The sequence below is a fragment of the Hyaena hyaena genome, unplaced genomic scaffold (assembly GCF_003009895.1).
Source record: "Hyaena hyaena isolate Hyena2069 unplaced genomic scaffold, ASM300989v1 scaffold_128, whole genome shotgun sequence".
Taxonomy (NCBI): Eukaryota; Metazoa; Chordata; class Mammalia; order Carnivora; family Hyaenidae; genus Hyaena; species Hyaena hyaena.
The window spans coordinates 3,071,388-3,097,422 of NW_024080760.1; the positions used below are offsets into that span (position 1 = coordinate 3,071,388).

The window sequence follows — 26,035 nt, forward strand, 5'->3', positions numbered from 1 at the left end:
CGCTTAACCGACTAAGCCACCCAGGCGCCCCTACTGATAATTGTTAAATGTAAATGTCTATGAAGTAAAATTTCCTCAGTTTCGGTCCCCAAATATATTTCAATTGTCTTAGGATAAGTATAGTTCGCCAAATAAATACAAGCAGATAAAAACTGCATATATATGTGTGTGTGTATGTGTGTTACAAATCTGGAATAGATCACAGTTCAAGTTCTGCCCTTATGTTTCTTCAGGTATTACGATAGAAAGCTTCGTGGGGTGCCTGGGTGGCTTAGTCGGTTAAGCGTCCGACTTTCGCTTAGGTCATGATCTCACGGTTTGTGGGTTCGAGCCCCGCGTCGGGCTCTGTGCTGACTGCCAGCTCAGAGCCTGGAGCCTGTTTCAGAGTCTGTGACTCTCTCTCTCTGACCCTCCCCTGCTCATGCTGTCTCTCTCTCTCTCTCCTAGAAATAAATAAAAGATTAACAAAAAAAAAAGAAAGCTTCGTAAGGTGACATCGGCCTCCCACCATTTCTCCTCTTTGGGGAGATGTTAATACTGTAATGTGAATGGGATAATATTTTTGTCCTGTTTGTCTTGTTCTTGGAAATTTAGATGAAACATGAAGGACCCAGTAGCTAACCTCTAACCTAGGTTTACGTGCCATCAACAAGATGGTAGCAGGCAAGTTTGTTTTTCCACGTTAACTCAGATGGACAGTGCAGACTGGCTTGTCGACGTGACAGATTAATCTCTTTTCCATGAAAACAAAGGGGATGATGATGCTCCTCTCTTCTAGACTGCTGCTGTCGCTCTTGCCAAAGCTGTTCATGAAAGATTTTTCATTGGCGTTATGGAACCTCAGTTGATGCAAACGTGAGTGGCCCTTTTCCTTTAAAAAAAGAAATTGGTGTGTTCGTGTTATTCTTGCCCACTAACTACCTGTTTGTTATGCGCAGTTCTGAGATGGGTATTCTGACATCAACCGCCCTGCTCCATCGCATTGTTCGGCAAGTAACCTCTGACGTTTTGCTTCAAGAAATGGTGTTTTTTATCCTTGGAGAACAGAGGGAACCAGAAACTCTGGCAGAAATTAGCAGCCACCCTTTAAGACATAGGTTAATAGAACATTGTGATCACATATCCGATGAGGTATGCTATGTAATGATTTAGAATTGGACATTCTTGGAAATACGACTTTAATGTACTTGTGATGCTTTGAGTGCAGCCTCTTCACATGGCTCTAAAAATTGAAAGCATGCGGGGCACCTGGGTGGCTCAGTTGGTTAAGTCTGGTTACATCTCTTGGTTTTGGCTCAGGTCACGATCTCACGGTTTGTGAGTTCGAGCTCTGCCTCGGGCTCTGCTCTGACAGTGCAGAGCCTACTTTAGATTCTCTCCCTCTCTCCTTCTCTCTCTGCCCCTCCCTGACTTGTGCTCTCTCTCTTTCTCAAATAAATAAACTTCAAAAAAATAATTAAAAAATAAACCAATAAGTAAAAATTGAGAGCATGACTTACAGGATGACAGGAAGAAAAATGTATTTAGAGATATTTCTCAGCCTTTATCATTTTTGGTTTCAGATAAGCATAATGACGTTAAGAATGTTTGAACATCTCTTACAAAAACCCAATGAGCACATTCTTTACAACCTGGTCCTAAGAAATCTAGAAGAAAGAAATTATACCGAATACAAGCCTGTGTGTCCGGAAGATAAAGATGTGGTGGAGAATGGATTGATAGCAGGAGCCGTGTAAGTTCCCATCAGCTCTGCGATTTCAGCTTCTCCTACCGAATTGTAATTTTCTCTTTCCTCCTACTTCTCTCCCTTATTCATTAAAAAAAAAAAAAACCTCTTATAGTTTACAAGATTTTCAAAAATAAAGTTTAGATGCCATGATAGCACCACCCCCTTTAAATCACAAGTGGTGTTCATTAAACCTGACGAGATCATTGTGCCCTTTAGTTTGATGTTTGTTCATATACGATATTAATTTCCCTATAAAATGTAATTGTTTTATTAGCAAAATTATGTAATGTTTTCTAAGACATTAGAAAAGAGAATGGCAGAGAATCTTCTGGTTTAGGAAATGTAATAAAATGTCTTTTTTTTTTTTAATACATCGTTAAATTAAACGTAGAGATCTCGAGGAAGACCCATTATTTACTGACATTTCACCGGATAACACTCTATCAAATCAAGACTGGCTTAGTTCTTCACCTCCTGCTACCCCAGACCACCCGAAAAATGACGGGAAAACTGAAGTCCATAAAATTGTAAATAGGTGAGTTGCCATATACATTTGACTTATGTCTCTTTTGCTTGTTTTTATAACCTATAATAGCTGTGTTCTTAGGTTGTTCTAGTGATATATTGTGAATTCGGTTTTCCCTTCTTTAATCTAAAGATTATATCAGCTTTTTGTCATGTTTATATAGCAAGTGACAGTATAGGGGCAATAATCGATAGCAAAAGAGAAAAGCTGTACTTAATACCAAAACAAGTAATAGTGGTTAAATAAACCTTCAGAGTACCTTACTCTTTTTTAATAGCAATAATTGTAAGTAATTGCCAGTTGGATCAGCATGGGGAATTTCCAGTTTGACAGATTGCACTTATTACACACGTACTGATGTATCCTGAGCGTAGGACTACATCTTTTTGATACTGTGGGGTTTTTTTTTTTTCCTTCTAAAATGCCCTTTCTGTGGTGATGTTCTCTTTCCCCTTTTCAGTGCTGCCCCTACTGTGCCTGGTTTTGGCAGGTGACTTTAGAGAGATTGCTTGTGGCTCAAGATGCAACATTAGGGTGCATAAAAATCTTCAGTTCCTTACTTAAAAGCCAGTTTCCTGAGATTAACAGTTGATGGTGGTCTGTCATTGTGCTGTAAATGTAGAAAGAAGTCTTCTCAGGCTTATTTCTCCTGGAAGTGAAATGAGTGATTTTTAAATAAAACCTTTGAGATAATGAAAGAGTAATCAGTAAAACGGATTTAAGACTAAGTACTTATGCGTATATCATTTTGTTTTCCAAGTTTCCAAGTTTCCATTTGCTAAACTGAAGATATCACTCGATAGTTTAAGGTATAAAGATAATTGAATTGTGAGAGCATTTATGTTACTGCTTGTGGCTTTTTCCATTTAAGTTTTCTCTGTCTGGTACCCGATGAAGCAAAATCATCCTATCATGTCGAGGGCACTGGATATGACACCTACCTCCGAGATGCTCATAGGCAGGTAAGTGAGGTAGTTATTTTTGGAAATGAAATATAGTGAGAGTGTCCGTATACACCTTGTGCCATTACCCACAGTCATTTCTCTAGAGGTTTCCCTTTCTCTGCAAGACCTGAACCCCCTCTGCTATAGCAACTTTCGGCAGGTGACCTTACTAGGCTTTTTACTTACTGTATTTCTGTCTCATGATTGCTTTATGCTTGATCCCCTCCCCCCTTCATCCCTCTGTCTCTCCCCCTTTCCCCTTCTCCTGTGTCTCCCTCCCCCCACTTTCCCTTTCTCCTGTGTCTCCCTCCTCCTCTCTGCCCCACCCTCCTCTTCCCTGCTGATCCAAAAGCTGACTTTTGAATGTTTCTGTCTACCACCCACCCTTGCTCTCAACCCACAGGCATTGCCCTGTCCCCTTCTCTACCTGTTCTCACCCGCACCATTATTTGCAAGCACCTGCCCCCTCCCGCCCTGCCCCTGCACAGGAGCTTTCTGCCTCTCTCTCAAAGGTCTCCTCTGCAGTCGTAAATGAAATGGCCTTCTGTCAGTCTTCTTTCCTCTCTAGCATTTCACAGAATTCCCGGTTTTGAAATGTCTCAAGTCAGAAAAATACACATTTAATTTTCATTTAAATCCTTGAGATTGAAGTGTGCTGTTGTGTGTAATTATCTGCATGTGCGTGTGGTTAGTTCACAGCACTTTCAGCCTGACTGCAAGTCCACGTTGCTGCGTGAGCAACTAGAGTAGTTCTGTAGCTAGTGATGTGGAGAACAAAAGCAAAAGAACACAGGGGAAAAAGCAGACTCCCTTATTGGCCCCCTGACAAGTCCTTGGGACTAGCAGAGTGACCTCCCTCCAGGAGCTCAGCTGCCTGGATGGTGACACTTGGCTGGGGGCAAAGTCAGTCTTAGCTTAACATCACCCTGACCTCCAGGTCCTGTAAGTCTTCTTTCATGTATGAAATCCTCTTAGAAACTCCCTTTATCTTGGGGAAAAACAGTTGGGGAGAGGGAGGCAGGCAAACCACGAGAGACCCTTGAATACTGAGAACAAACTGAGGGCTGATGGGGGTGGGGAGAAGGGAAGGGGGTGATGGGCATGGGGGAGGGCACTTGTGGGGATGAGCACTGGGTGTTATGTGGAAACCAACTTGACAATAAGCTATTTAAAAATAAAAAAAGAAACTTCCTTTATCTCTACCCCCCAAGAATATATGTTAGCAGCCACCCTCCAGGCATATGGCCCCTAACATGTATCTGAAGGGTCTCATGACTCAACTTGTACTAGACAGTAAGTGACCTTTCCTAACAACAGCCAGCTCCCCTCAAGGTCCTGGAAACCTTGCTTCCAAGTTCCTTAGAGACTTTCGCTGTCCCTGACCCCCTCCCAACCTGAAAGTATAAAGTCAGTCACCCGTCACAACCCCAGTGCGGTCATTCTGCCCACAGGCCCCGTCCCCACGCTTTAATAAAACCACCACGAATTCCTTCTTGACTCTTTGCTCCTGTACCTCTGTGGTCCCCTCAAGCTCGCACTTGCATGGAACAAGAAAGTAAAGGCAATACAGATAGTAGCAACTGGAATTGTATACTGCTTTTACTCTTTCGATGAAGTCTCATTTCCATCTTCTACAAATGCAGTTATTAGGATGGGTTCAGAAGTGCTAGAAAACAGACAAGAGAGATAAAACAATTTTTAAACTACTTCTGTCTAGGTCAGAATTTCAGGCGTGTTAATGGGAAAATGCTTAATTATATACTGGTGGGTGGTTAAGGATAGAAAACAGTCTGCTGAAAGCCAAATCAGTTAAAACTCACAATATACCGAAGAAGCCAGCTTTTTGATGGTTTTAAATATGTTTTTCTTTTAAAAATTGGAGTTAGTGCTTTATGGCGAGAACATATTTTGTTTCAAATTCAGGTACTTTCCAAACTAGAGAGGTCAAAGTAATGTCACTTTATTGACTAAGGAGAATCTGAAAAGGGAAAGAATTGGGAAGAAAACTGTGCTTAAGTGTCTTTTGTTTAAACTCAAGTAAATTGTATATTGGGGAAGACTTTTAAAAATTTTTTTAATGTTTTTTATTTATTTCTGAGACGGAGAGAGAGAGAGAGAGAGCGAGCGCGTGAGCAGGGGAGGGTCAGAGAGAGAGGGAAATAGAGAATCTGAAACAGGCTCCAGGCTCTGAGCTGGCTGTCAGCACAGAGCCCGATGCGGGGCTCGAACCCACGAACCGTGAAATCATGACCTGAGCCGAAGTCCAACGCTCAACTGATTGAGCCACCCAGGTGCTCCTGGGGAAGACTTATTAAGTTTATTTTTATTATGTAAGACCTTCTTGTGCTTATCAAACTCCATATTGTTTAGCACAGTGGTAAACTGAGGCGTGAAGGGTTAGTTCCTTACCATTGCCAGTCTGTCATAGACCACCACTTTGGTAAAAAGGTGAAAAGACAAAACACAAACTACCAGCCCTGATTATTTTATGTTCAACAGACATAACAGTTACTCAGGTAAATACAGTAAAGATTGTTTTCTAAATTTTTCTTAATGTTTATTTTTGAGAAAGAGAGAGACAGAGACGGAACGTGAGCAGGGGAGGGTCAGTGAGAGAAGGAGACACAGAATCCGAAGCAGGCTCCAGGTTCCGAGCTGTCAGCGTAGAGCCCAATGCTGGGCTTGAACCCACAAACCATGAGATGATGACCTGAGCCAAGGTCAGATGCCTAACTGACTGAGTCACCCAGGTGCCCCTAATAAAGTCTTCTAAGTGCTTACTCTCGGTTTTGGTTTTGTGCTCCTCTCACTGGGAGGGTAACAGACCATTAGAGGAACATGCTTCAGGCAGCATTGAGTGTCCTGTACCAGCGCGCCCCCTGTAGGTGGGTCATAGGAAAGCCACGCCTATCTTCTCAGATAATGCACATCTGTTCATCAGTTGCACGCACCGTTTTCAAATCAATTGGAAAATGTGGCCAGGACTTACTTTGCTTTTTAAATATTATCTAAATCTGTGATAAAAATGAGTAAAGAGTTACATTCCTCTAAAGGAAAACACATGCCTATTTATTCATCAGCATATTTTGGTACAGGTGTTAGAGCCTTACCTGTGCCTCTAGTTGAGGGTGTTACCCAAGTCATCTCTCCCCCCCGCCCCCCATGGGTACTGTTCCCCACGGGTGCCTCACTGGCAACACTGGGTGCTCAGGTGGGTTTTTATGTGCCTCTGTGAGGAGGTACTTTCTACTTAAGCCCCATTTGTTTGAATTTGTTCTTTAATGATGCAAATGCTTTTCCCTAGTTCCGGGACTACTGTGCTATCTGCTTGCGATGGGAGTGGCCTGGCTCTCCAAAAGCCTTGGAAAAGTGCAATTTAGAAGCTACTTTTTTTGAAGGTCATTTTTTGAAAGTTTTGTTTGACAGAATGGGAAGAATTCTCGATCAGGTAATAAGCTTTAAAATACTAATTGTCATATTGTTTTGTTACCATTCACTGTGGATTCATCTCCAGTTTTAGTTTTGATCTTTAATAAAGTAATTCTGTTTTTGTGAAGCTCGATTGCCTGCCCGCAAGCGGTACGATTCTGACACATTTGTTATGTTCTGAGCCTTTATTTGGCCTGACGGCCGTTATGGAATTCTGCATTTCCCTTCTCATTATAGGCCATTGTCTTAATATCCTTAACACATTATGGAGGCGATTAGAGTACTTTCCTTTTATGCTGAACTTAGAAAGACTTTTTAGTATAGTCCGTACAGATACAGATCGAGTCAGCCTTCAATTCAGAAGACCTTAAATGTCATTTCAAATTGAATCTCGAGCACTCTGGTCTCATTAAAATTACAGAACAATATTAGATGAATCTGCTTCTTCAGACAAAGAACATATGAATAATACTCATTTTCAGAAGGGGGTGGTGAAATAGAAAAGGTAAATTTGCTTATTCCAAGGTAGATAAAAAGCCCCATCCTCTGCTATGCTCCCCCGCGTGTCCCGTTGACCGACCGCCAGGAGAAATGAGTTTGGGATTACAGAATCCCTCCTTCCCTCTCTCCGTGAGAAATGAACAAAGTAAGGATAGAGCTTTGAACTACTTTACGCTCTGGAATATATGCTTGAAATAAAACCACCTGGCATAGTACTTGCCTTAACATAGAAATTGACTTCACCAAATTTGGAATTAATTTCAAAAATTATATATTAAAGTACTTGTTCTTTTTCAGCGTTTTAGTTAAATATTTATGTGAGCATAGGGAGTTATAAAAGAAATTTACTCCATAAGCTGGCTGTCTTCAATAACCAGAAAGCCAAATAAAGAAATTATAATTTAAGAAGTATTTCACTGGCTTCAACTTTAGACAGTACTGTTTCTGGTAGTAATCAGTAAAGAGATAGAGTAAGTCCTTTTTTCTTTTAACCTCTTAATAGCAAGTGCTGTATTTCCTGGGTTTGGTGGGTCGGACGTTCAGTCCAGCTGTGGTAGGCATTCGGTGTGCACCATTGCTGGGTAAGCTCTCCAGGGAGCAGGGTTTATCAGCTCACTGTGGCGTTCGCACTGGTTTGCAGCCTTCGTTTGGATCTTTGGTATTTTTCCCTTTAGTTTGTGGAGTGCTGATATAAAAGGATTCTTGGAGACAGGAAATGCTTTAGAGTTTTTCTTATTTCAGCAGGTAGCATGTTACGTGCAGAACTGATTCACCCACGCTGTCTCCACCATTCTTCCCGTAACCCTGAGTGGTAGGCAGGACAGACTTGTGCTCGAATTTTGTCAGTGAGGAATCCCTTGTGTCAGTCCCTGTGACTTAAGCTAGTACGCTATGGGGCGCAGCTGCAAGCCTTTTGTCTTTAAACCCTTGATTTTTCCGAGCCTTTTTTGGTAAGAACATGATGTTGTCAGATCTAGAGATAATCATGAGTCCTGGTATGCTAAGTGAGCTTGGTTTAGTTTCATTTTCTTTCTTTTCTGAATGTTTTTTCACTGAGGATGATGTTTATTTGTGTTTTCTAAGGGCCCACCTCTACTAGGACCAGGGTAACCGGTCTGGGATTCAACATTTACTGTGGATAATTTGTAAAGTAGCTAGTTTCTGCATGTACAAGTTAAGACTCAAGTATTCGTGATACTATTGTGTTGTCACAGTGTTCATTTCTTAAAGATACTTCATAACTCATTTAGTATTGTTTGTGATGGTTTTATAAAGATAGTAAAATGCTGAGGTCCATAAGTGGAATGTGAAGAATACCAGAATATAGGGAGGCACAACTTCTCTCTGCTCTGACAGGGAAGGGTTCCATCTGGGGTAACTAAGCCTTCTTGTTAAGGTGAAGCTGGTATTATTTGCTGTCACCTCCTACTTAGATTTACTTGTAAAAAGTGAATGAGAAAAGCAATTTAATACTTTTAAAAATACAAGGCCTTGATAAATACAGGGTTTTTAGCAATTTCGGAGGCTATTAAGTTACTGAGATAGAGGCTGCCTGGGTGGTTCAGTTGGTTGAGTGACTGACTCTTGATTTCAGCCCAGGTCATGATCTCATGGTTCTTAAGACTGGGTTCTGCCTCGGGCTCAGGGCAGAACCTGCTTGAATTTTTTCTCTCCCTCTCTGCTCATCCCCGACTCATGCCTGCTATCTTGTGCTCTTTCTCTCTCAAAATAAACTTTAAAAATAAAGATGTGTAAAAATACATAAGAAAACTTTAAACTTGACTAAACAATATTATTCTGGTTATCTGTAAATTTACCGTTTTATTTATTTAAAAAAAATTTTTAATTTAATTTACATTTTAAAAGTTTATTTATTTTAAGAGAGTGTGAGCAGGGGTGGAGCAGAGAGAGGGCAAGAGAGAATCCCAAGCAGACTTCACACGCAGCACAGAGCCCCATGTATGGCTCAACTTGGGGCTTGATCTCACGATCCATGAGATGAAGACCTGAGCCGATATCAAGAGTTGGATGCTTACCCAACTGACCACCTATACGCCCCAATTTAGCCTTTTAGTAGCAGGTTTGAGATTGAGTTTGCTGGTAACATCCATATGCTACCTTTTTTCCATTCTTTTCTTTTCTTTTCTTTTTTTTTTTTGGTCATAAGTATGCCTTTAAATCCAAAGTTTATTGTCCTAAAATTCCAGCTTTGTATTTAATGTGAGCCCAAATATGTGCCAAGTCCATTGGACCTGTCAGAAAGATCTGGCCAGCTTTCATTTCAGGTGAATGCTGTATAAAGTAGAAAAGAGATCCAAAATCGGTCTAAACACTTTCTATTAACCCCAAAAAGGGATATATACATTAAAGAAAAAAGGCCAACTTGTTTTAAAGTTATTACCATTATGAAGTAGAGACCATTTCAGAGGTAAGACCGATTCTCTGTAGCTGAGATTTGTTTTCATTTTCACATTAAAATATAATCTGAATCTACCTTAAACTCTTAAACAACCAAAGACATAGATTCTTGTTTAAATAAAGCTAAAACCCAAGTAACACCTTATGAAGAAAATAACAAGTTTAAGTCCTTTGCTTAAGCCAAATTTTGACTTATTTATTTAAGCTCCTATAAATGGAAGAATTCGGTGACCTAAAAACCTGACCCACCTGAAACAAAGTCATGTGCAAAACCGTACTTAAGTTGTATTTTAAGTGATTCTGTTCCAGTGCTTTACAAATGCATTCTAAGAATTTGTAAAAATGTTTCCTTTGTGCCTCAAACACAATTTAATGTGAGTTCATTGTTGCTTATGAAGTGAGTCCTGGAGGCTCTTCTTTTTCAGATACTGTCAAGGCGGAGTCTGTGCTCTCCAAACCCCCTTCCCTAGGAATTGTATCTCCCTTCATTTATCTTGCTCGAGGCTCAGTTGTGAATAAGCGTGACTTGGGGATGGTTTCTGCCCTTTCAGAAAATCCGTGTTCATGAATCTCAAATCTCGTGGTTAGAAACAAACACACCACAGTTGGACTCACAACACAGGACTAGAGGTTTTTTTCATGAAATGGCACCTTTGCCGTCTTCTGGCCCCTGTCCTAGTATTTGTTGTCTGAATGCAAATGTTCACTCCTTAACTGGTGTTCATTGTATCGGGGCTTAACGTCCGCGCAGTTATGGGAGGGAAGCAGGCAGGGTCCCCAGTTAACATTCACTTGTCCTGAATCCCTTTTCCCTCCCCGGGCCCGACGTGTCCCTCGCCCGCCCCCAGCCCTCCCACAGAAGCCAGTTTTGTCTCAGCCACTCCATGTCCTTTGGCTGCCGAGATGGGAGCTGGAAGGAAGGAGATTTCTGTTGAAAGTTCTAGGCATGATAATAGCAACTGCTTTTGTACAGTGTGCCTTTTGCTTTGATTTTGATGCACTTTGTAAAGCACCTCGAAGCTGTTTTCAATGAGGAGGAAACAGATTAAAAATTTTTTAAAAATTGAATTCAAGTAAAATTGTGATACCACATATAAAAAATGGATGAGGAACTGCACATGGATGTACAATTATTTGGGGAGAGCTAACGCTCTTGTGATAAATGAGATAGATGATCCTTGTCTATAGTCACCATTTTGAACTTTCTCGTTCACCGTGAGGCATGCGGTGGTCACTTCTATCCCCAAGTACTTCCCTTCTGCCCAGAAGGTTCTATGATGTAGATGACTGTATTGTATATGTGCTCTTGATAACTGGCGGTTGTTGAGTAATCTAAGAGATGAAGAATATCATTCCTAAAAGGAGCCTACTGTCTTTTAAAAGATCTTAACGACTTCCCTTCTATCTTTGGTCATGTCCTTAAGGTGCCCTATGTTGCTGTAATTGACATTACATATGACACTTTGATGGGTTTTGATGACCTCTTGAGCATTTTCATTAATTAGGACCACCTGCATAAAACGGAAACATTTGTGTTATATATTTGATTTTTTTGTTGTATCTGCATGCACACTTCTTTTTTTCCCATTTTTTTAGCACTGTAATATATGTACGTCGACTAAGACGGTGAGAGCCAACTTAGGTATCAGTGTTTTCATTGGAGGGAGGAATAAGATGGAATATTTTCCTTTCTTGAGAAGACCAGTTGAGATAGTTGGTAAATGAAGTGCTCAGATATATATATACATTTACAAATAATGTCAAATGTCTTTGTTTTTTACCTCTCCATAGCCATATGATGTAAATTTACAAGTCACCTCCGTGTTATCCAGACTTTCTCTTTTCCCTCATCCTCACATACACGAGTACCTTTTGGATCCGTATGTAAACCTTGCTTCTGGCTGTAGATCCCTCTTCTCCGTAATTGTCAGGGTGAGTTCTTAGTTTTGTTATATTCTCTGGGATTGGTAAACCTGTCCGGTTAACATTTGGATGATTAATAGACGTGCTCAACATGTCCATTAACATTACTTATCATTGTATGTAATTAGTGTCACATGATGGAAAATATTTTATATCTGCTGGCTAGAAGTCATTATTGTACTGTAGCATGTGGAGGAAAATAGACAAGTTTATTCTTTTAAATAACATATGTAAACTTAATTTATTTTTCTTTTAATTTTTTTAAAGTTTGTTTATTTTGAGAGAGAGAAAGCACTTGAGCCAGGGAGGGGCAGAGAGAGAAAGAAGGAGCGGGAGAATCCCTAGCTAACTCTGTGCTCTCGGTGCAGAGTCCACTGAAGGGCTCAGTCTCATGAACGGAGAGACCATGACCTGAGCCAAAATCGAGAGTCAGGTGCTCAGCCAGCTGCACCTCCCAGGGACCCCGTATGTAACTTTTATATTTTAGGGAACAGGTATGACTCCTTTGCCAAAGATGGTTATGTGAGTAGTGAGAGGTGACTTTTTTATTTAGTAATAGGTAATTGTGTTTTTTATCCTGGAAAACCCTAGGTAGTTGATTTCAGGAACCCAGTTCATTTTGTCTCTGATGCAGGTCGTTGGAGACCTCATGGTTCGAATCCAGCGTATTCAAGACTTCACTCCCAAGCTTCTGTTAGTCAGAAAGCGATTGCTTGGTTTGGAACCTGAAGGCCCTATGTAAGCCAGTGTTTTACATGTTTTTTATCTACAAATTTCACCAAAACTCATGATCTGCTGATACAATGCATTGATTTATCACTTGCTTTTCTTTCCCCAGTATTGACCACATCACATTGCTGGAGGGTGTGATCGTGCTGGAGGAGTTCTGTAAGGAGCTGGCAGCCATCGCATTTGTGAAATACCACGCCTCCTCCACACCGTAAATAGCATCCTCCAAAGAACACAGGGAACAGAACTGTAGTACACATTTCATGAAAAAAAGACTCAGCTTCACCCAGCCGAGAGGATAAAACGCCTTCTTAAATGAAGTACTGCTGTAAACTGGACAGAACCATTAAGAACATTCTCAGTAAAGTGTTGTATAACATTGGCATTGGCTTTACCGTAATGGTTCTCTCTATAAGATTGCACAGTCCTTGAATCCAGGATACAATCAAAGGAACTTCAGGAAATAAGCATTTCTAATGCCTGTGTGAAAAGCTGCAAAATTTCTGATGTCATGACTTTGATGATATTTCTGTTATTTTAATATCCTTTTAGGTAGCAAGGCATTTTGACATTCTCTGGGACTCAAATGCTTCTATTCTTTTGGATTAATAAGTAGCAAAAAGAACCCTAATTTTATAACTTTTTAAGGTCAGAATTCTTATCAAACAAAATACGAAAAAAAAACCTGTAGATGAGAAAAAATACAATTCAAGAACCATCAATTGAGTTAATAATAGGAGATAAAAATGTGTAGAGCACCATTAACTTTCCTTAGCTTTTCTAAGAATAACAATTTAATATGATAAAGAAATTCTTGATTAATATATATATATTTTTTAAAGAAATGTTCTTTTACTCTTTTGTGCACATAGTCATGTTAGTGATTGATTTCCACGTATGGGTCCCAGTATATGTAAACTGTTGTCATTTTTGCAACAATGTTGAATATGTGCTCACCATTGGTAATGTTTGCTAAAATAGTATTTTTTAAGCTAATTCACATATATTGGGTTGAGAACCTTTTTTTTCTTTCTATCTATCCCTCTCTGAAAGTTGCTCTATAAAATCGCTTTGTAATTTGATTTCTTATTGAAACACATAGGTGGAAACTGATCATTCTTAGGCAGCAGTCGAAATGCCAATGGCCTCCTCAGTGTTTACATTTTTTTTTTCATTTTGTTCAGTCTTTTGTTTTAACCGAGTCTAAAAGAGATTTAAAAAGAAAACCAGTCTGTCCTGTTTACATGTTAAAGAATTTGGGGAAATGGGTTTGTATGAACGGTAGTTCAGTAAGGCTGCGCTGGGCACAGCAGGCTCATACCTGATTTACAAAATGGTGTTCACTAATCCACTTTCTGTTCCTCTTTTAAGTGATGCTTATCACTCAAATACTGCTTTTAATTTCCTCTTCTTCCTCTGCTCCTCCTCCTCTTGAAATGTTAAGCAGCAGCACTTTGCTCTTTATCTCTTTCCATTTATTGATATTTTGAGGGAGGGGACAGACTATCAAACTTTCCAGCCTGGAAAGAACTGTCCCTGCTCCTTGTAACAAGTTGTTTTATGTAGCACGTTTGCGTATATACATCACATTTACATATATATATCACGTGGCATGTGCCTACAAGCATGTTTTACCCCCCTCCTGCTAATTTTGTTGTGTTTGTTTTTCTGATTTATTTCCTAGTTAGTTGTGGCTATTTATTAAGAGCAGAATATCAAAAGATTGTGAATATTCTTGGCTCTCGAATGCTTACCCCTGTTAAAACGAGAAGACGACGTTTCTAATTTAGTGCAGGTCTTTGCTAGTTCAGTTGAATCAAAACAAGGAATGACAAAAGTGGAAGATAGTTACTTCATGCATGATTTTCTTCAAATGATTTTTAATGATGGGAAAGCATTGTTAAGTTCCCTGTATTTATTGATCAGCCCACGCAAAGGAACACTGCAACTTCTCCGTTTTTAGCCATAGTTGTAGTCTACTTTGATGTAGGTTTATTTAAAATAAGGCATGAAGAGATATTAGATATTTCTTGATGTTTTCGTAGTGTCCAGCAGATATAATAGCGATGCTATTACCTTTCAAGCCAAATACTACTTTTTCCTTGATTTTACAATGGGACCTTATCATGAATACATGACACCAAGCTCAGAGAAGCTTTAACTCTTACATTTTTGTGTGTGTGTGGATGCTGCTCCTTAAAACATAATTATTTTCCTAAGTTATTGTAATGATTTTGGTCTGTAGTCAGCTAAAGCTTAAGGTATAAGTTGTTTTCCTTCTTAAGTTTCTTTTCTTTCTTTCTTCTTGGTATTTAGTTCAGACAGACCTAGAGCCAGCAGTTTTCACCGTGAGTCGGATTCGTCAGTGAAACCATGTGCTACATTCCTAGTCTTTTTCATACTGTCTTGTGGAAGCTGAGGATCTCTGTTAATCAGTGCTCGCAAACCAGTGACTCAAACGTGCTGTGTTGTGTGGAAGGTACCACCCTCACAACTGATCTCCATAGCGGGTTCCAAGCCAGACTTTAGTCCTGCTTCACATCAGTAGAAATGGGTGTGCACATTTTCCTTTAACCTTCTAATGGGATAGTCTTTGATTTAATTTTTAGTAATGAGCCACTTTCTTTACTTGATAGAACTCAGATTTGTCCTTAGCCAACTATCACTGTAGTACTCCCATTATAACTCTGGAACGTTCTCATAACGTATCTGTCCGTGCAATATGGAAGCTGTGAGAGGGTTCATAGCTCTTTGGTTTAATTGTACATTATTATGTGTGTACATGTGTACATATATATATATGTGTGTGTGTGTGTGTATATATATATATATATATATATATATATAAATATAAGGACCAAAATCCTTAGCTTGCTTACACTGTTGCTAGTGTAAAAATTGTTACACTTAATTTTACAGGGCACAAATTATGGAATTACTTTATAATTCATAGTGACATATTTCCATAAATTAATTGCATTAATATACAGTTACCATTCAATTATGAAGTTCACAGGTATTGACAGAAGTTACAGTGAAGTGCTAAAACCACAAGTTACATGGTAGTTATATTTTGGGTTGTACAATTAATCAAAATATGCATGTCATTGAGACACTTGATATGTTAAAACATGAGATAATCATATTTCTGGGCCCTGTAAAATGGTGTTACTATAATACTCTGTTTGGCCTCCTGCCTTGTTTACATTAAACAAAGGATATTTGGTAAATTTTTCTATCAAACATTGTGTAGGTTACTGACAGTGTTACCAAGGCCTGGAATTTTGGGGCCGTCTGTGAAGAAAAAGTCTTCAGACGGTGATTGTGAACCTACTCTCCCTTTAAAAGGAGATTGTGATCAAGTTCAACTTTTTGTGCTAACTATGCATGCAGGACTAAGAGGGATAATCTAAAAATAAATAATGTAATTTAAGCAAAGTGTCTTATATTTTTGTAGAATTCTAATTGAAAACATTTTATTCACTGATAAGTCTGAAGCAATTCATAACACAAAAAAAGGATAAGACACATATTAGGGTCCCTGGCTGGCACATGTGACTCTTGATCTCAAGGTTGTGAGTTCAAGCCCCACACTGGGCACAGAGCTCACAAAAAAACAAAACAACACACATGACACATAACAGTTAATGGGTCACTATAGCATTGGTTCCCAGGAGAGAACAAGAAGGAATAGAATCAGAATGTATAGCTTGAAAAATCCTGAGCCTCATTATATATCCTCCACCCAGCTCCTTAATGATCACATCTGCAAAGGAAGGGATATTTATATAAGTCTTAGGGGAACAATACATTACAAGTATTCTTTCTTAATATATTTGTAACACATATAAAAACGTTTTCCCTAACTGACATCTGAGACAATTAGACTCTAGGCTTATTCCATTCATTTGAATATTTGCCAAAGTGCCGTAATTGGAAACTGAAAGAAGCATGTGCTACATGGCACAGCCAAGGAAAGAAAAGTATGATTATTAATCCCACCTATCCAGGGTTCTGTCCAGCCAACGTGACTCAAAATAGTTTTAGAAGGACACAGACTGGATAGCAGGTTGGAAGGATGTAGTGAGGTAAGTTTAGGCATCGAAGAGTTTAAATTACCCTCCTTGCCTTGAGCTGCTTGAAAAGAAAGCTGCATTTGAGGAATGCACAATCCAATCCATAGACCAAAAACCCGGTTCAGAAAGCCATTCATTGAGAAATTTGCAGTGTTTCATCTGGAAAACTAATCTCAAAGGAATTTAAAGAAATCACATAAAATTATTTATGTTGAAATTTTATAGGAGTAACTCAAAAGCTATACCTCTTTATCAGGAAAAAGAAGAACAGGTAGCAGCGCTGCATGACAGTTTGATGCTGAAGGAGCCACAGATGGAAGAACTTTTAGTTGGGGGAAAGTTGTTTCTCATGGGCCTCGCTTTTAGGAGACTGGCTTTTAATTTTACTTAGACTATACCTCACTATCCATAATCAGGGACACTCACCTAAGTCTGTCTCATGTACACTCACTCCACTTACAGTTTGACTGTTGGGTGTCTTAGAGGTTTTTCTGTGTTACAACAGCATTGCTAAACGTGTATCAGAAATATGATGTCATCAAGAGCAAAACGATAATTCGGTTTATTCAACAAATATTTATTGAGAACGTGTCACGAGCCAGGTTGTAAGGTGCCAGGAAAACAAGAAGAGGGAATTTTCTGCCTGTAGGAAGCCACAGTCACAGGTGAGGGCTCATTATGCTTAAACAAGTAAATTCCAACACACATTGATGAACGTTGTCAGAGAAATGGTACCCAAGTGTTGTGAGAGCACAGGGAGAAGGAAGTGGTGTTACTTCTTGAGCAACACCAGGGTGTTAGGGATGCTGAACTCCCCTACCCAACACACAAAGTCAAATGTTTGCATATAATGTGTGACTTCCCCCAAAACTTAACTACTAATAAGCCTATGGTTGACTGGAAGACTTACCAATGACAAAAATTGTCAATAACATGTATTTTGTATGTTATGTGTATTATATACTGTGTTCTCATGATAAAGTAAGCTAGAGAAAAGAAAATTACTGGGAAAATCATAAAGAAGACAAAGTACATTTTCAGTACTGCACTGTATAAAAAAATCCATGTATAAGTGGACATTGTGCTGTTCAAGCCTGTGTTGTTCAAGAATCGACTGTAGTGTTGCACATCATCTGAAGGGAGAATCTAAAACTCAAGTCTTGACTGAATTAAATTCTTACTTGGACGTAGAGATATGCTGGATATTCTGAGAAGTCATAAACGTAAAGTCAAGTCAACAAGAAATGAAACACAGTTCTGTTTCCTGTTTTGTTTACCACCATTAACTGTTTCATCTCACCTTTTTTTTGTTTTTAATGTTTATTTTTGAAAGAAAGAGAGACAGAGCACAAGCCAGGGAGGGGCAGAGAGACAGAGAGACACAGAATCCAAAGCAGGCTCCATGCTCTGAGCAGTCAGCACAGAGAAAATCATGACCTGAGCTGAAGTTGGATGCTTAACTGACTGAGCCACCTAGGTGCCCCAATTTTTTTTTTAATGTTCATTTATTTTGAGATTGGTTTTTATTTTGAGATTGGTATAAAGCACCAGCCCAAACAATTGTGCTTTGGCACCCATAATTTCTCAGGTGATGAACAGTAATAAATTGTTCTGATTTAAACGATATCTTTCCAGAGCTATTCCAGAGAGAGCAAGCAAAAAGTCCATTGAAATATTAAAACCAAAAGTTTGGAGTAGGCTTAAAAAATGACCCAAACATGAGGTGTTAAGATTTGGTTTAGTAAAGTATTTATAGAACCAAACTTCCCTCCTTGCTTGAACTCAATGCTCCCTTGATCACCACTCTTTCCTGGGCACAAGGTGGCTGCGTATCCCATTGAGAAGCAGTTGGGGCTGATGGACACAGGAGAGGTGAAGTCAGAAGCCACATGCTGGAGATGTGTGAAGAGATGGAATGCGTAAACCCTCACCGATTCTCAGTTCAATACGTCTTTCCAATCTTGACATTTAAGCCTGAGGTCAGTCTACAAGGCAGAATAACCTAGGGTTGTACCTGTCAGGGAGCAAAACAAAGAGACCCAACCTGTTTCCTTGCCTACCCTCAGTAGTCTTGAGGTAGCCTGACCTCCCAAGAATGAATCTGAAGGAAATACAGCATGCTTAGTAGTTTTATAGTATGATCTTATTCTTTAGTTAGACTAGTCAGTATGTCAAGGAAGCCACAGAAATTCTCTATTAAAAAAGGTAGGGGAGGGGGCATTAGGTAATAATGCTCTTGACTCATGAAGAGTGCTCAAATCCTGACATGAAAGGACGACCCAGTGAGATTGCCAGAAACTCAAGCACTACCATGGGGTCCTTTGCTCTCATTTGAGGAGGTGAGGGCAAGGAAAGAAGGAAGAAATCCATTGACATTGTAGCTCTTAGTTTCATAATGGTACGCATGCTGTTAGGGCATTCATTTGCATGGTGATCATTCTATTAATTCTTAAGAAAATTGTTTAATTCCAATAATGTGCCAAAGCCTTCGGGGATAATATTCAGGTTAGAGGATCCAAACAAGCCAAGAACACATTCTGGGTCTAACAGACCACTGTTTTTCAAAAACACATTTTTTAAGGTTGAGAACTATAACCTAAATTACAAGCTAGAAGAGCTAGAGGTCATTCAGAAAAAAAAGAGCAAGTGACACACCCAGCCTGTGAGACCAGGGAAGACAAAGCAAAGGCATCTTCAAGTCTGTGACTGCCTCAGGCCTGTAATTTATGAGTAAGGAATCATAAAATCAATTTCACTGTAATGCAGACAGATGAGATGGCATACAAATTCACTATAGTCTGGATGAAGTTGTATTTCAAAGCCCTGAAGATGAGATTCATTTATGTAATAACACGAGAAAATGTATTTCTCATGCCCCTCACAAATGGAATAGCATGTTGGGTTTTAATTGATTAGACTTCCCCAGAGAACCATGTACTGAAGATTTCTAGAGGGAAACAAATTAGCCATTCCTTAAACATTATTCTTCCATGTTTGAAATATGCTTTCCTTCTTAAATCTTTTTTCCTGTTCCTCCTATCTACCCGATAGCAAGTCGCAGAGCATTTTATGGCTCTGAAGTCTTTGTTGCCTCCTTCAATTATCTGAGGGTCCTACCATCTTTGTTTCCATTCTGTTTTAGAAACTATTAGACAATAGATCATCTTTTACTTTGATTGAGTCAGTAGTGGGCTCCACCCGAAATGGAAGTTGAGGAGAGAACATCTACTTTTAGGATATAATATTAACCCAATAGTCCGTGTACCCTTGGACTCCTTGACAATCGACAGCTTCCATTTTATAAATACATGCATCTTCCCTAAAATGATCCAATGTGGTGCAGCTATAAGTGTACCTTTCCCTGAGAATACTGTTCATAAAAGCACATGACTCATTGGAATTTGGGTTCAAAACCACATCCTAAAAATAAGAGCTGTAAATGCAAATGTGCGTAGCAATTTCTGGATGTTTTTCTTTGGAATTTGACATTGAAATAAAAATAATTTTGCACAGTTCTTAATGGTTAGGAGTCTTTTCATGCATCGCGTATAACATAATTGATATTCATTGAGTTGAGTATTTCAGAGAAAAGGCTGATATATATCTTGCCAAGTAGCACTGCTCATTTATTATCATTTTTTATTTCAATAGAAAGAAAAAGATGAGGGAAGTGTAATTAATTTGACACAGATAATTCTGGCCTGAGCATTTCACTATCAACACCATTTTGAGGCCATTCTTTGTCCTCAGACAGTGTGCCACCGCTATACTTTCTGATAGAAGAATATTGTATTTTGGTCTTTCCTCCTGTGAACTACGCCATCACGCTAAAGCCATTAACTCCTTAGAACAGAGATTCTCGCTATGAGCCTTTTTTTTTGTTTAAGAAAGATGTTGGACAGATGTAAATGCTGACTTTTTCTACCGGTTTCCAGATTACGTGTGGAAAGACCTTGAAAGTTTTTCAGATTCTGTTTTATATATTTCTTTATCTGCAAACGCTTCAGAAATCCCCATACCACCATTGAAGCTGATCCCCCTCCCTGTTACCATGATTAAAAAAGAAGAAAGTACTTCACAGGCATTACTTCTATTTATCAGACCAAGGACAGCAAGAAGCTTCACCACTTCTACAAACACAGGGCTCTGCTCTCTTGACTTTCCCAAATGATCCTGCTTGGAGTGGAAAAAACTTTCTAGCTAGATACAGAAAACACTCATCAAGTACTATGTTGTTTTTTTTTAATTCTTTTTTAATGTTTTATTTATTTCTAGGAGACAGAGAGAGAGAGAGAGAGACAGCGTGAGCAGGGGAGGGTCAGAGAGAGAGGGAGTCACAGACTGAAACAGGCTCCAGGCCCTGAGCTGGCAGTCAGCACAGAGCCCGACGTGGGGCTCGAACCCACGAACCGCGAGATCATGACCTAAGCGAAAGTTGGACGCTTAACCGACTAAGTCATCCAGGCACCCCACGAGTACTATGTTTGTAAATGTTGAGGTCTGAGGACCAAAATGGATGATTTGTCCCACGGTTACAGTAACAGCATCCGTGAAACTCAACCCGTGTTTACTAAAATCCTGTCTGGCTCCTAAACGTAGTATGAAAGTGTGGATAGTTTGGTTTTGCTCTATGATGGGGTAGAAAGGGATTAAGAAGAAGACCCCGGCAACAACTATTGTGCTTGAATGGAGTAGGGCCGGTATGGCTGTGGGTCCTTCTATGGCTGATGGTAGTCACGGATGTAGGCCGAATTGGGTGGATTTGCCAATGGCTGCTAGAAGAAGTCCTGTTAGTGGGATATTTAGGTTTTCATGCTGAGTGATGAACATTTGTTGAAAGTCTCATGCATTTGAGTTGGTAAGAAATCCTGCCAAAGTAGCTATAATGAATCCTGCACCTCCAGTACGGTTATGAAGGATTGCCTGTCGGGCGGCGGTGTTAGCGTCGTTTCGACCGTATCATCATCCAATAAGTAGGAAAGATATAATTCCTGCTCCCTCTCAACCAATGAATAGTTGAAATAGGTTGTTAGCAGTTACTAGAATTATTATAGTGATAAGAAATATGAGAAGGTATTTAAAGAACCGGTTAATATATGGGTCTGCGTGCATATATCATATTGAGAACTCTATAATAGATCATGTGACGAAGAGTGCAACTGCTACAAACATAACTGAAAAGTAGTCAAGTTTAAAGCTTAGGGGAAAAGCCTAAAGCCGGAGGAGGGAATTTCAAGAAAGTGCCCCTCCTTGAGAGGATTGCTTTCTAAAGTAGAAGAGATAATGGGGCGCCTGGGTGGCTTAGTCGGTTAAGCGTCTGACTTTCGCTCAGGTCACGATCTCGCGGTTCGTGGATTCGAGCCCCGCGTCGGGCTCTGTGCTGACTGCCAGCTCAGAGCCTGGAGCCTGTTTCAGTCTGTGATTCCCCCTCTCTCTGACCCTCCCCTGCTCAACTGTCTCTCTCTCTCTCTCCCAGAAATAAATTTAAAAAAAAAAACATTAAAAAAAATTTAAAGTAGAGGAGATAAGGCAACTTCTGTGCAGGTTATCAAACTATCGCCCCTCAGTTCCACATCTATTCTTCTAACTTCTGCTTTATGACGCTGGGCTATGAACCCACAAACTAGATTTCTCTTTACTAGCTGGCTTTCTACGAGGTTTGGTTGCTGAGAGTTTCTACAGGGAGAAGGGGAAATAGGACAGGTGGAGAAACTTTCTGCTTTGAGTTTGCTCGCTGCTCTTCACCTCTCACTTCAGCACTGGGTTCAGCCTCCGTATTCTTCTTCTTTTTTTTTTTTTTTAAGTTTTTTAAAGTGTATTTATTTCTTTTCAGAGAGAGAGCACACACAAGCAGGGAAGGGGCAGAGAGAAGAAGACAGAATCCCAAGCAGGCTCTGTGCCAGGAGCGCAGAGCCCGATGTGAGACTCGATCCCATGAACTGTGAGATCATGGCCTGAGCTGATGTCAGATGCTCAATCAGCTGAGCCAGCCAGGTGCCCCTCCTCTGTTTGTTTCTGAACATGTCCTTATTTGGGGGCACTGCGAGAAGCTCCAAGCCCATCTCACCCATTTCCTGCCCAATCTTGGAATCAGCAGTTTCTTCAAGGAGCAGCAGGGCCATTTGAAAAATTGCGTTCTGCATCAGTGTACTGAATTGGCATGGTGCTCTGGGCCCAAATAGCCTAGGAAAGTCAGTTGGATGAACTGCATGGTATTTATCAAGCCCTTCCAACCTGAATATTCTTAGGCTAGCGGACACTGATATACCAACAAAACTGTTCAGAATGGGTGACAGGCTGCGAAGAGAAGTAGAATTTATTCAGAGACAAGAGTGTTTATGTTAACAGCGCAGACACCTTCACAGTCATCAATACTATCAGCTCCAACATGGCTGCACAAAAGATTTCAATTTTATTTTATTTTTAATGTTTAATTTATTTCTGAGAGAGAGAGAGAGAAAGAGAGACACAGTATGAGCAGGGGAGGGTCAGAAAGAGAGGGAGATACAGAATCCGAAGACGGGCTCCAAGCTCTGAGCTAGCTGTCAGCACAGAGCCCGACGTGGGGCTCGAACCTACAAACTGTGAGATCATGACCTGAGCTGAAGTCGGACACCCAACCATCTGAGCCACCCAGGCGCCCCTGAAAGATTTCAATTTTAGACTTCTGCTGTTTCCCAAGGAGTCACATACTGACAGGATCAAAAGAAGTTTTTCAAAATACAACTTTACGCCTGTATCCTATTACCTATGGTGCACCATGAATGATTACTTTATACAAATCCTGTAATTAGCCTGTAACTACAACAATTATATTGCCTGATATCATTTGTGTTAAAAACATTGAAATGCCGATGGTAATCGTTCACAATCGTTCACCACAATTTTTAGGACCTTATCTTGGCCTTTCTTCATTTTAAAACTTCTGGGAGACAAAAAAATGGAAGCAACCTCGGCCTCTCTAGGCCACGGAGGCTCGTGTGTATATGGATTTTCCATTCTTCTGACAGAACGGGTTTGCTTAAATCTGTACAGATGAGAACACAATTATTGTAAAATAGGAAAAGCCACCTCGGTTTGTATACTTGTGTCTGCTCTGTAAAGGGCAGCATTTGTGTATCTTAAACTGTTATCTTGAAAGCTTTTCTGTCTCAGAAGCTCGCTTGCATTAAACATGAGACACTGATAAGTGCTGCTGCCACAGGGAATTCTAGGCAGCTCTTGGAGGCCGTGATGAGCTCAGCTCTGTGGGGAGGGCCCGGCCGAGGGGGCCTGGGGCCGGGCCAGGCTGTGCGCACCAGGGGAAGGCAGGCCGGTGCGGGCTTTGAATGCAGACAGGCCTGATTTTGATGTTTTTCTTTACTTAAACGATTGATTGTTCTCCCCGTACATCCTGTGAGGACACGCTGTGCAGACAAGCCTTGGATCTGTGAGGGAAGATAAAACCCCTCCTCTGCGGGGAAGAGAAGAAACAGGAAGAAAGAATGTGGGAGAAGAAAGGAACATGAAAAGATCCAGAAGAAAGAAGGGAGCTGAGGAGCTGGAGGAGAGAGGCCTACGGGCGGGGGAGCAGAGGAGACCCCAGGCACCGCCTCCTCCCAGCTCCTCAGAGCTTTGCCCCTGCCCCCCTTTTCCCACCCCCCCCCACTCCTGATTTCTGCAGTGCCTGGTTTCTGGGCGCTGCCTCCTCTTCTCCCTCTCTACTTTCTGCTCCTCCTTCCTTCACCCCCAACTCAACGCCAGCTTTTCTTCCCCACCACCCTAGGGGTGGCATCATCCCAGGCCCTGGGGCTTGTCCTCAAGGAGAACAGAAGGTCCCCAAGGAGTTGCGTAGACCCAGCTTGCAGGTCTCACGGTTGGTCCTGAGCTGACGTTTGGCGCGAAGTCTAGTCGTTTAGGATTTGGCTTCTTTCTGTGACGTGTTTCCGTGATCTGCTCCCTCCCACTCCCAACCTGGTCCTGGCTTCATCACTGCCCAGCCAGGAGGCTTCAGGCACCTAATGCCACCTCCTTGAGCCTCAGTGTCCTCATCTGTAAAATGGGAATGGTACCATCTACCTCGGAGGGCTGTTGTAAGGACTCAGTGAGGGAGTAGTATTGTGGCACCATTGCCTGGAATCCTCTGTTGGTTCTCAAAATCCCCTTAGATCCCCAGGCCCCTTGCATCATAACTGGGGGAGTGAGCCTTTCAGAAGCCTTCTGGACAAGGTTCCCGAGTGGTTCTAGTAATAACGTTTTCTTCACACTGATTAGCCTTCCCCCATGTGCTACCTCCAGGACCCAGGTGTGCAATCTGGCCCATCGTCTTTGTCTATCATGGTGGCGCTTCCTCTCCTCAGCTGTCCCCTCCTTCCAGTGTACCCCACCTACTTCTCCCTTCCAGCCCACACTAGGGAAAGAACTAAGCTGAATATTCTAAAGAGTTCATTTTGTCAAATAAATATTTACATTTTTCCTCCTTCCCATGCCCTACGACTGTTGACGTGATTTTTTTCTTCTATAAAGTTACAGGAATAATTCTAGTTCATCTCAGCATAGAGCAACTCTGCAGTTTTCTTCTGCAACCGCTCATTTCGACCCTTAAGGATCAGTCCGGAAACTTTGTCCCCGGTTTTATGATTCCGAGTCCGTTGCTGACATGTCAGAAAGAGGCAAGCATACTACTAACTCAAGGGAGCTTCCAAAAGGCAGGCCCACGCCCAGTGGGTCATGGGCTGAAAGGGATGTAGACCCGATTGGAGGCTGTGCCAAGCAAGGTTCAGAGCAGCCTTTGGACCTGTTCCTGGAGAAATAATCGATGGAAAGGGAGGGTGAACCCAGGCCTGGCTAAACACTTACCAAGCGCTGCCACTGGAGGGCGATGTCTCCAAACAGTCTCTCACCACCGGGAAAGGCACAGCCCAGGGGTGGGTTCCAGCCTGAGTTCCCAATTCATTCAACTACTAGGGCATTTGAAGGCCATGACACTCCTTCTGAAATCCTAACAAATATGGATATATTAAGCTTTAGATGATGAAGTAATTGAATATAGAATTTTGTATTCAACTAGATATTCAGTTAGCGGTTCCCCAAACCTGCCTGACGATTAGAATCTCCTAAAAAGGTTTTAAAATGCCCCTATCTGGACACCACCAAAGACCAATTAAATCAGAATCCCTGAAAGATGAAGCGACGGTATTTGCATATTTTAAATCTCCTCAGTGATTCACTCTAAGAGATTCTAGTTGAGACATTGGTAGCAGACATCAAGGGAAACTCTATGGGAGAGAACTTCAGAACATTCTATCATGTTTCCTCCCACAAATTAGGAAATCACTATTGATATTTGACATTAGAGGTAGACCTGCTTAGCCTATTTCTGGGAGGAATCAGTAGTTGAGAAATTCTGTATGAAGTCATCTTGCCTCTGGAAAGTCCAGTTTCTTTTTTCCTTTTTAAAAATATGCTTATTCATTTTTTGAGAGTGAGAGCGTGAGTGTGGGAGGGACAGAGAGAGGGGAGAACAAAGGACCCAGAGCAGGCTCTATGCTGACAGCAGTGATCCCAATGCGGGGCTCAAACTCATGAACCATGAGATGGTGACTTGAGCCGCGAAGTCAGACTCTCAACCGACTGAGCCCCCCAGGCGCCCCTGCAAGGCCATTTTCAATAACACCCTTAGAGAGCTAATAAGCTACTAACACCTATGTGCAAATTAGTTCATCAGATATCAAAAAAGCTAAGGTTCTGATAAAAATGAGGCCAGAAGAGCTAAAATTTT

The 26,035-nt window shown here is 40.8% G+C and overlaps 1 protein-coding gene across 1 annotated transcript in view; it reads left to right on the forward strand.

The window, feature by feature from the left end:
• Positions 1–15,632, forward strand: part of FHIP2A (FHF complex subunit HOOK interacting protein 2A) — a 38,286-nt gene extending 22,654 nt beyond the window's left edge. Inside the window, exons 9-17 of the mRNA XM_039237654.1 lie at positions 779–855; positions 939–1,131; positions 1,563–1,732; positions 2,121–2,264; positions 3,127–3,217; positions 6,504–6,647; positions 11,339–11,479; positions 12,105–12,208; positions 12,309–15,632. Of these exons, the coding sequence (XP_039093585.1) occupies positions 779–855; positions 939–1,131; positions 1,563–1,732; positions 2,121–2,264; positions 3,127–3,217; positions 6,504–6,647; positions 11,339–11,479; positions 12,105–12,208; positions 12,309–12,414 (1,170 nt within the window). The 3' untranslated portion in view covers positions 12,415–15,632. The remainder of the gene's footprint in view (positions 1–778; positions 856–938; positions 1,132–1,562; positions 1,733–2,120; positions 2,265–3,126; positions 3,218–6,503; positions 6,648–11,338; positions 11,480–12,104; positions 12,209–12,308) is intronic.
• Positions 15,633–26,035: the final 10,403 nt, after the last annotated feature.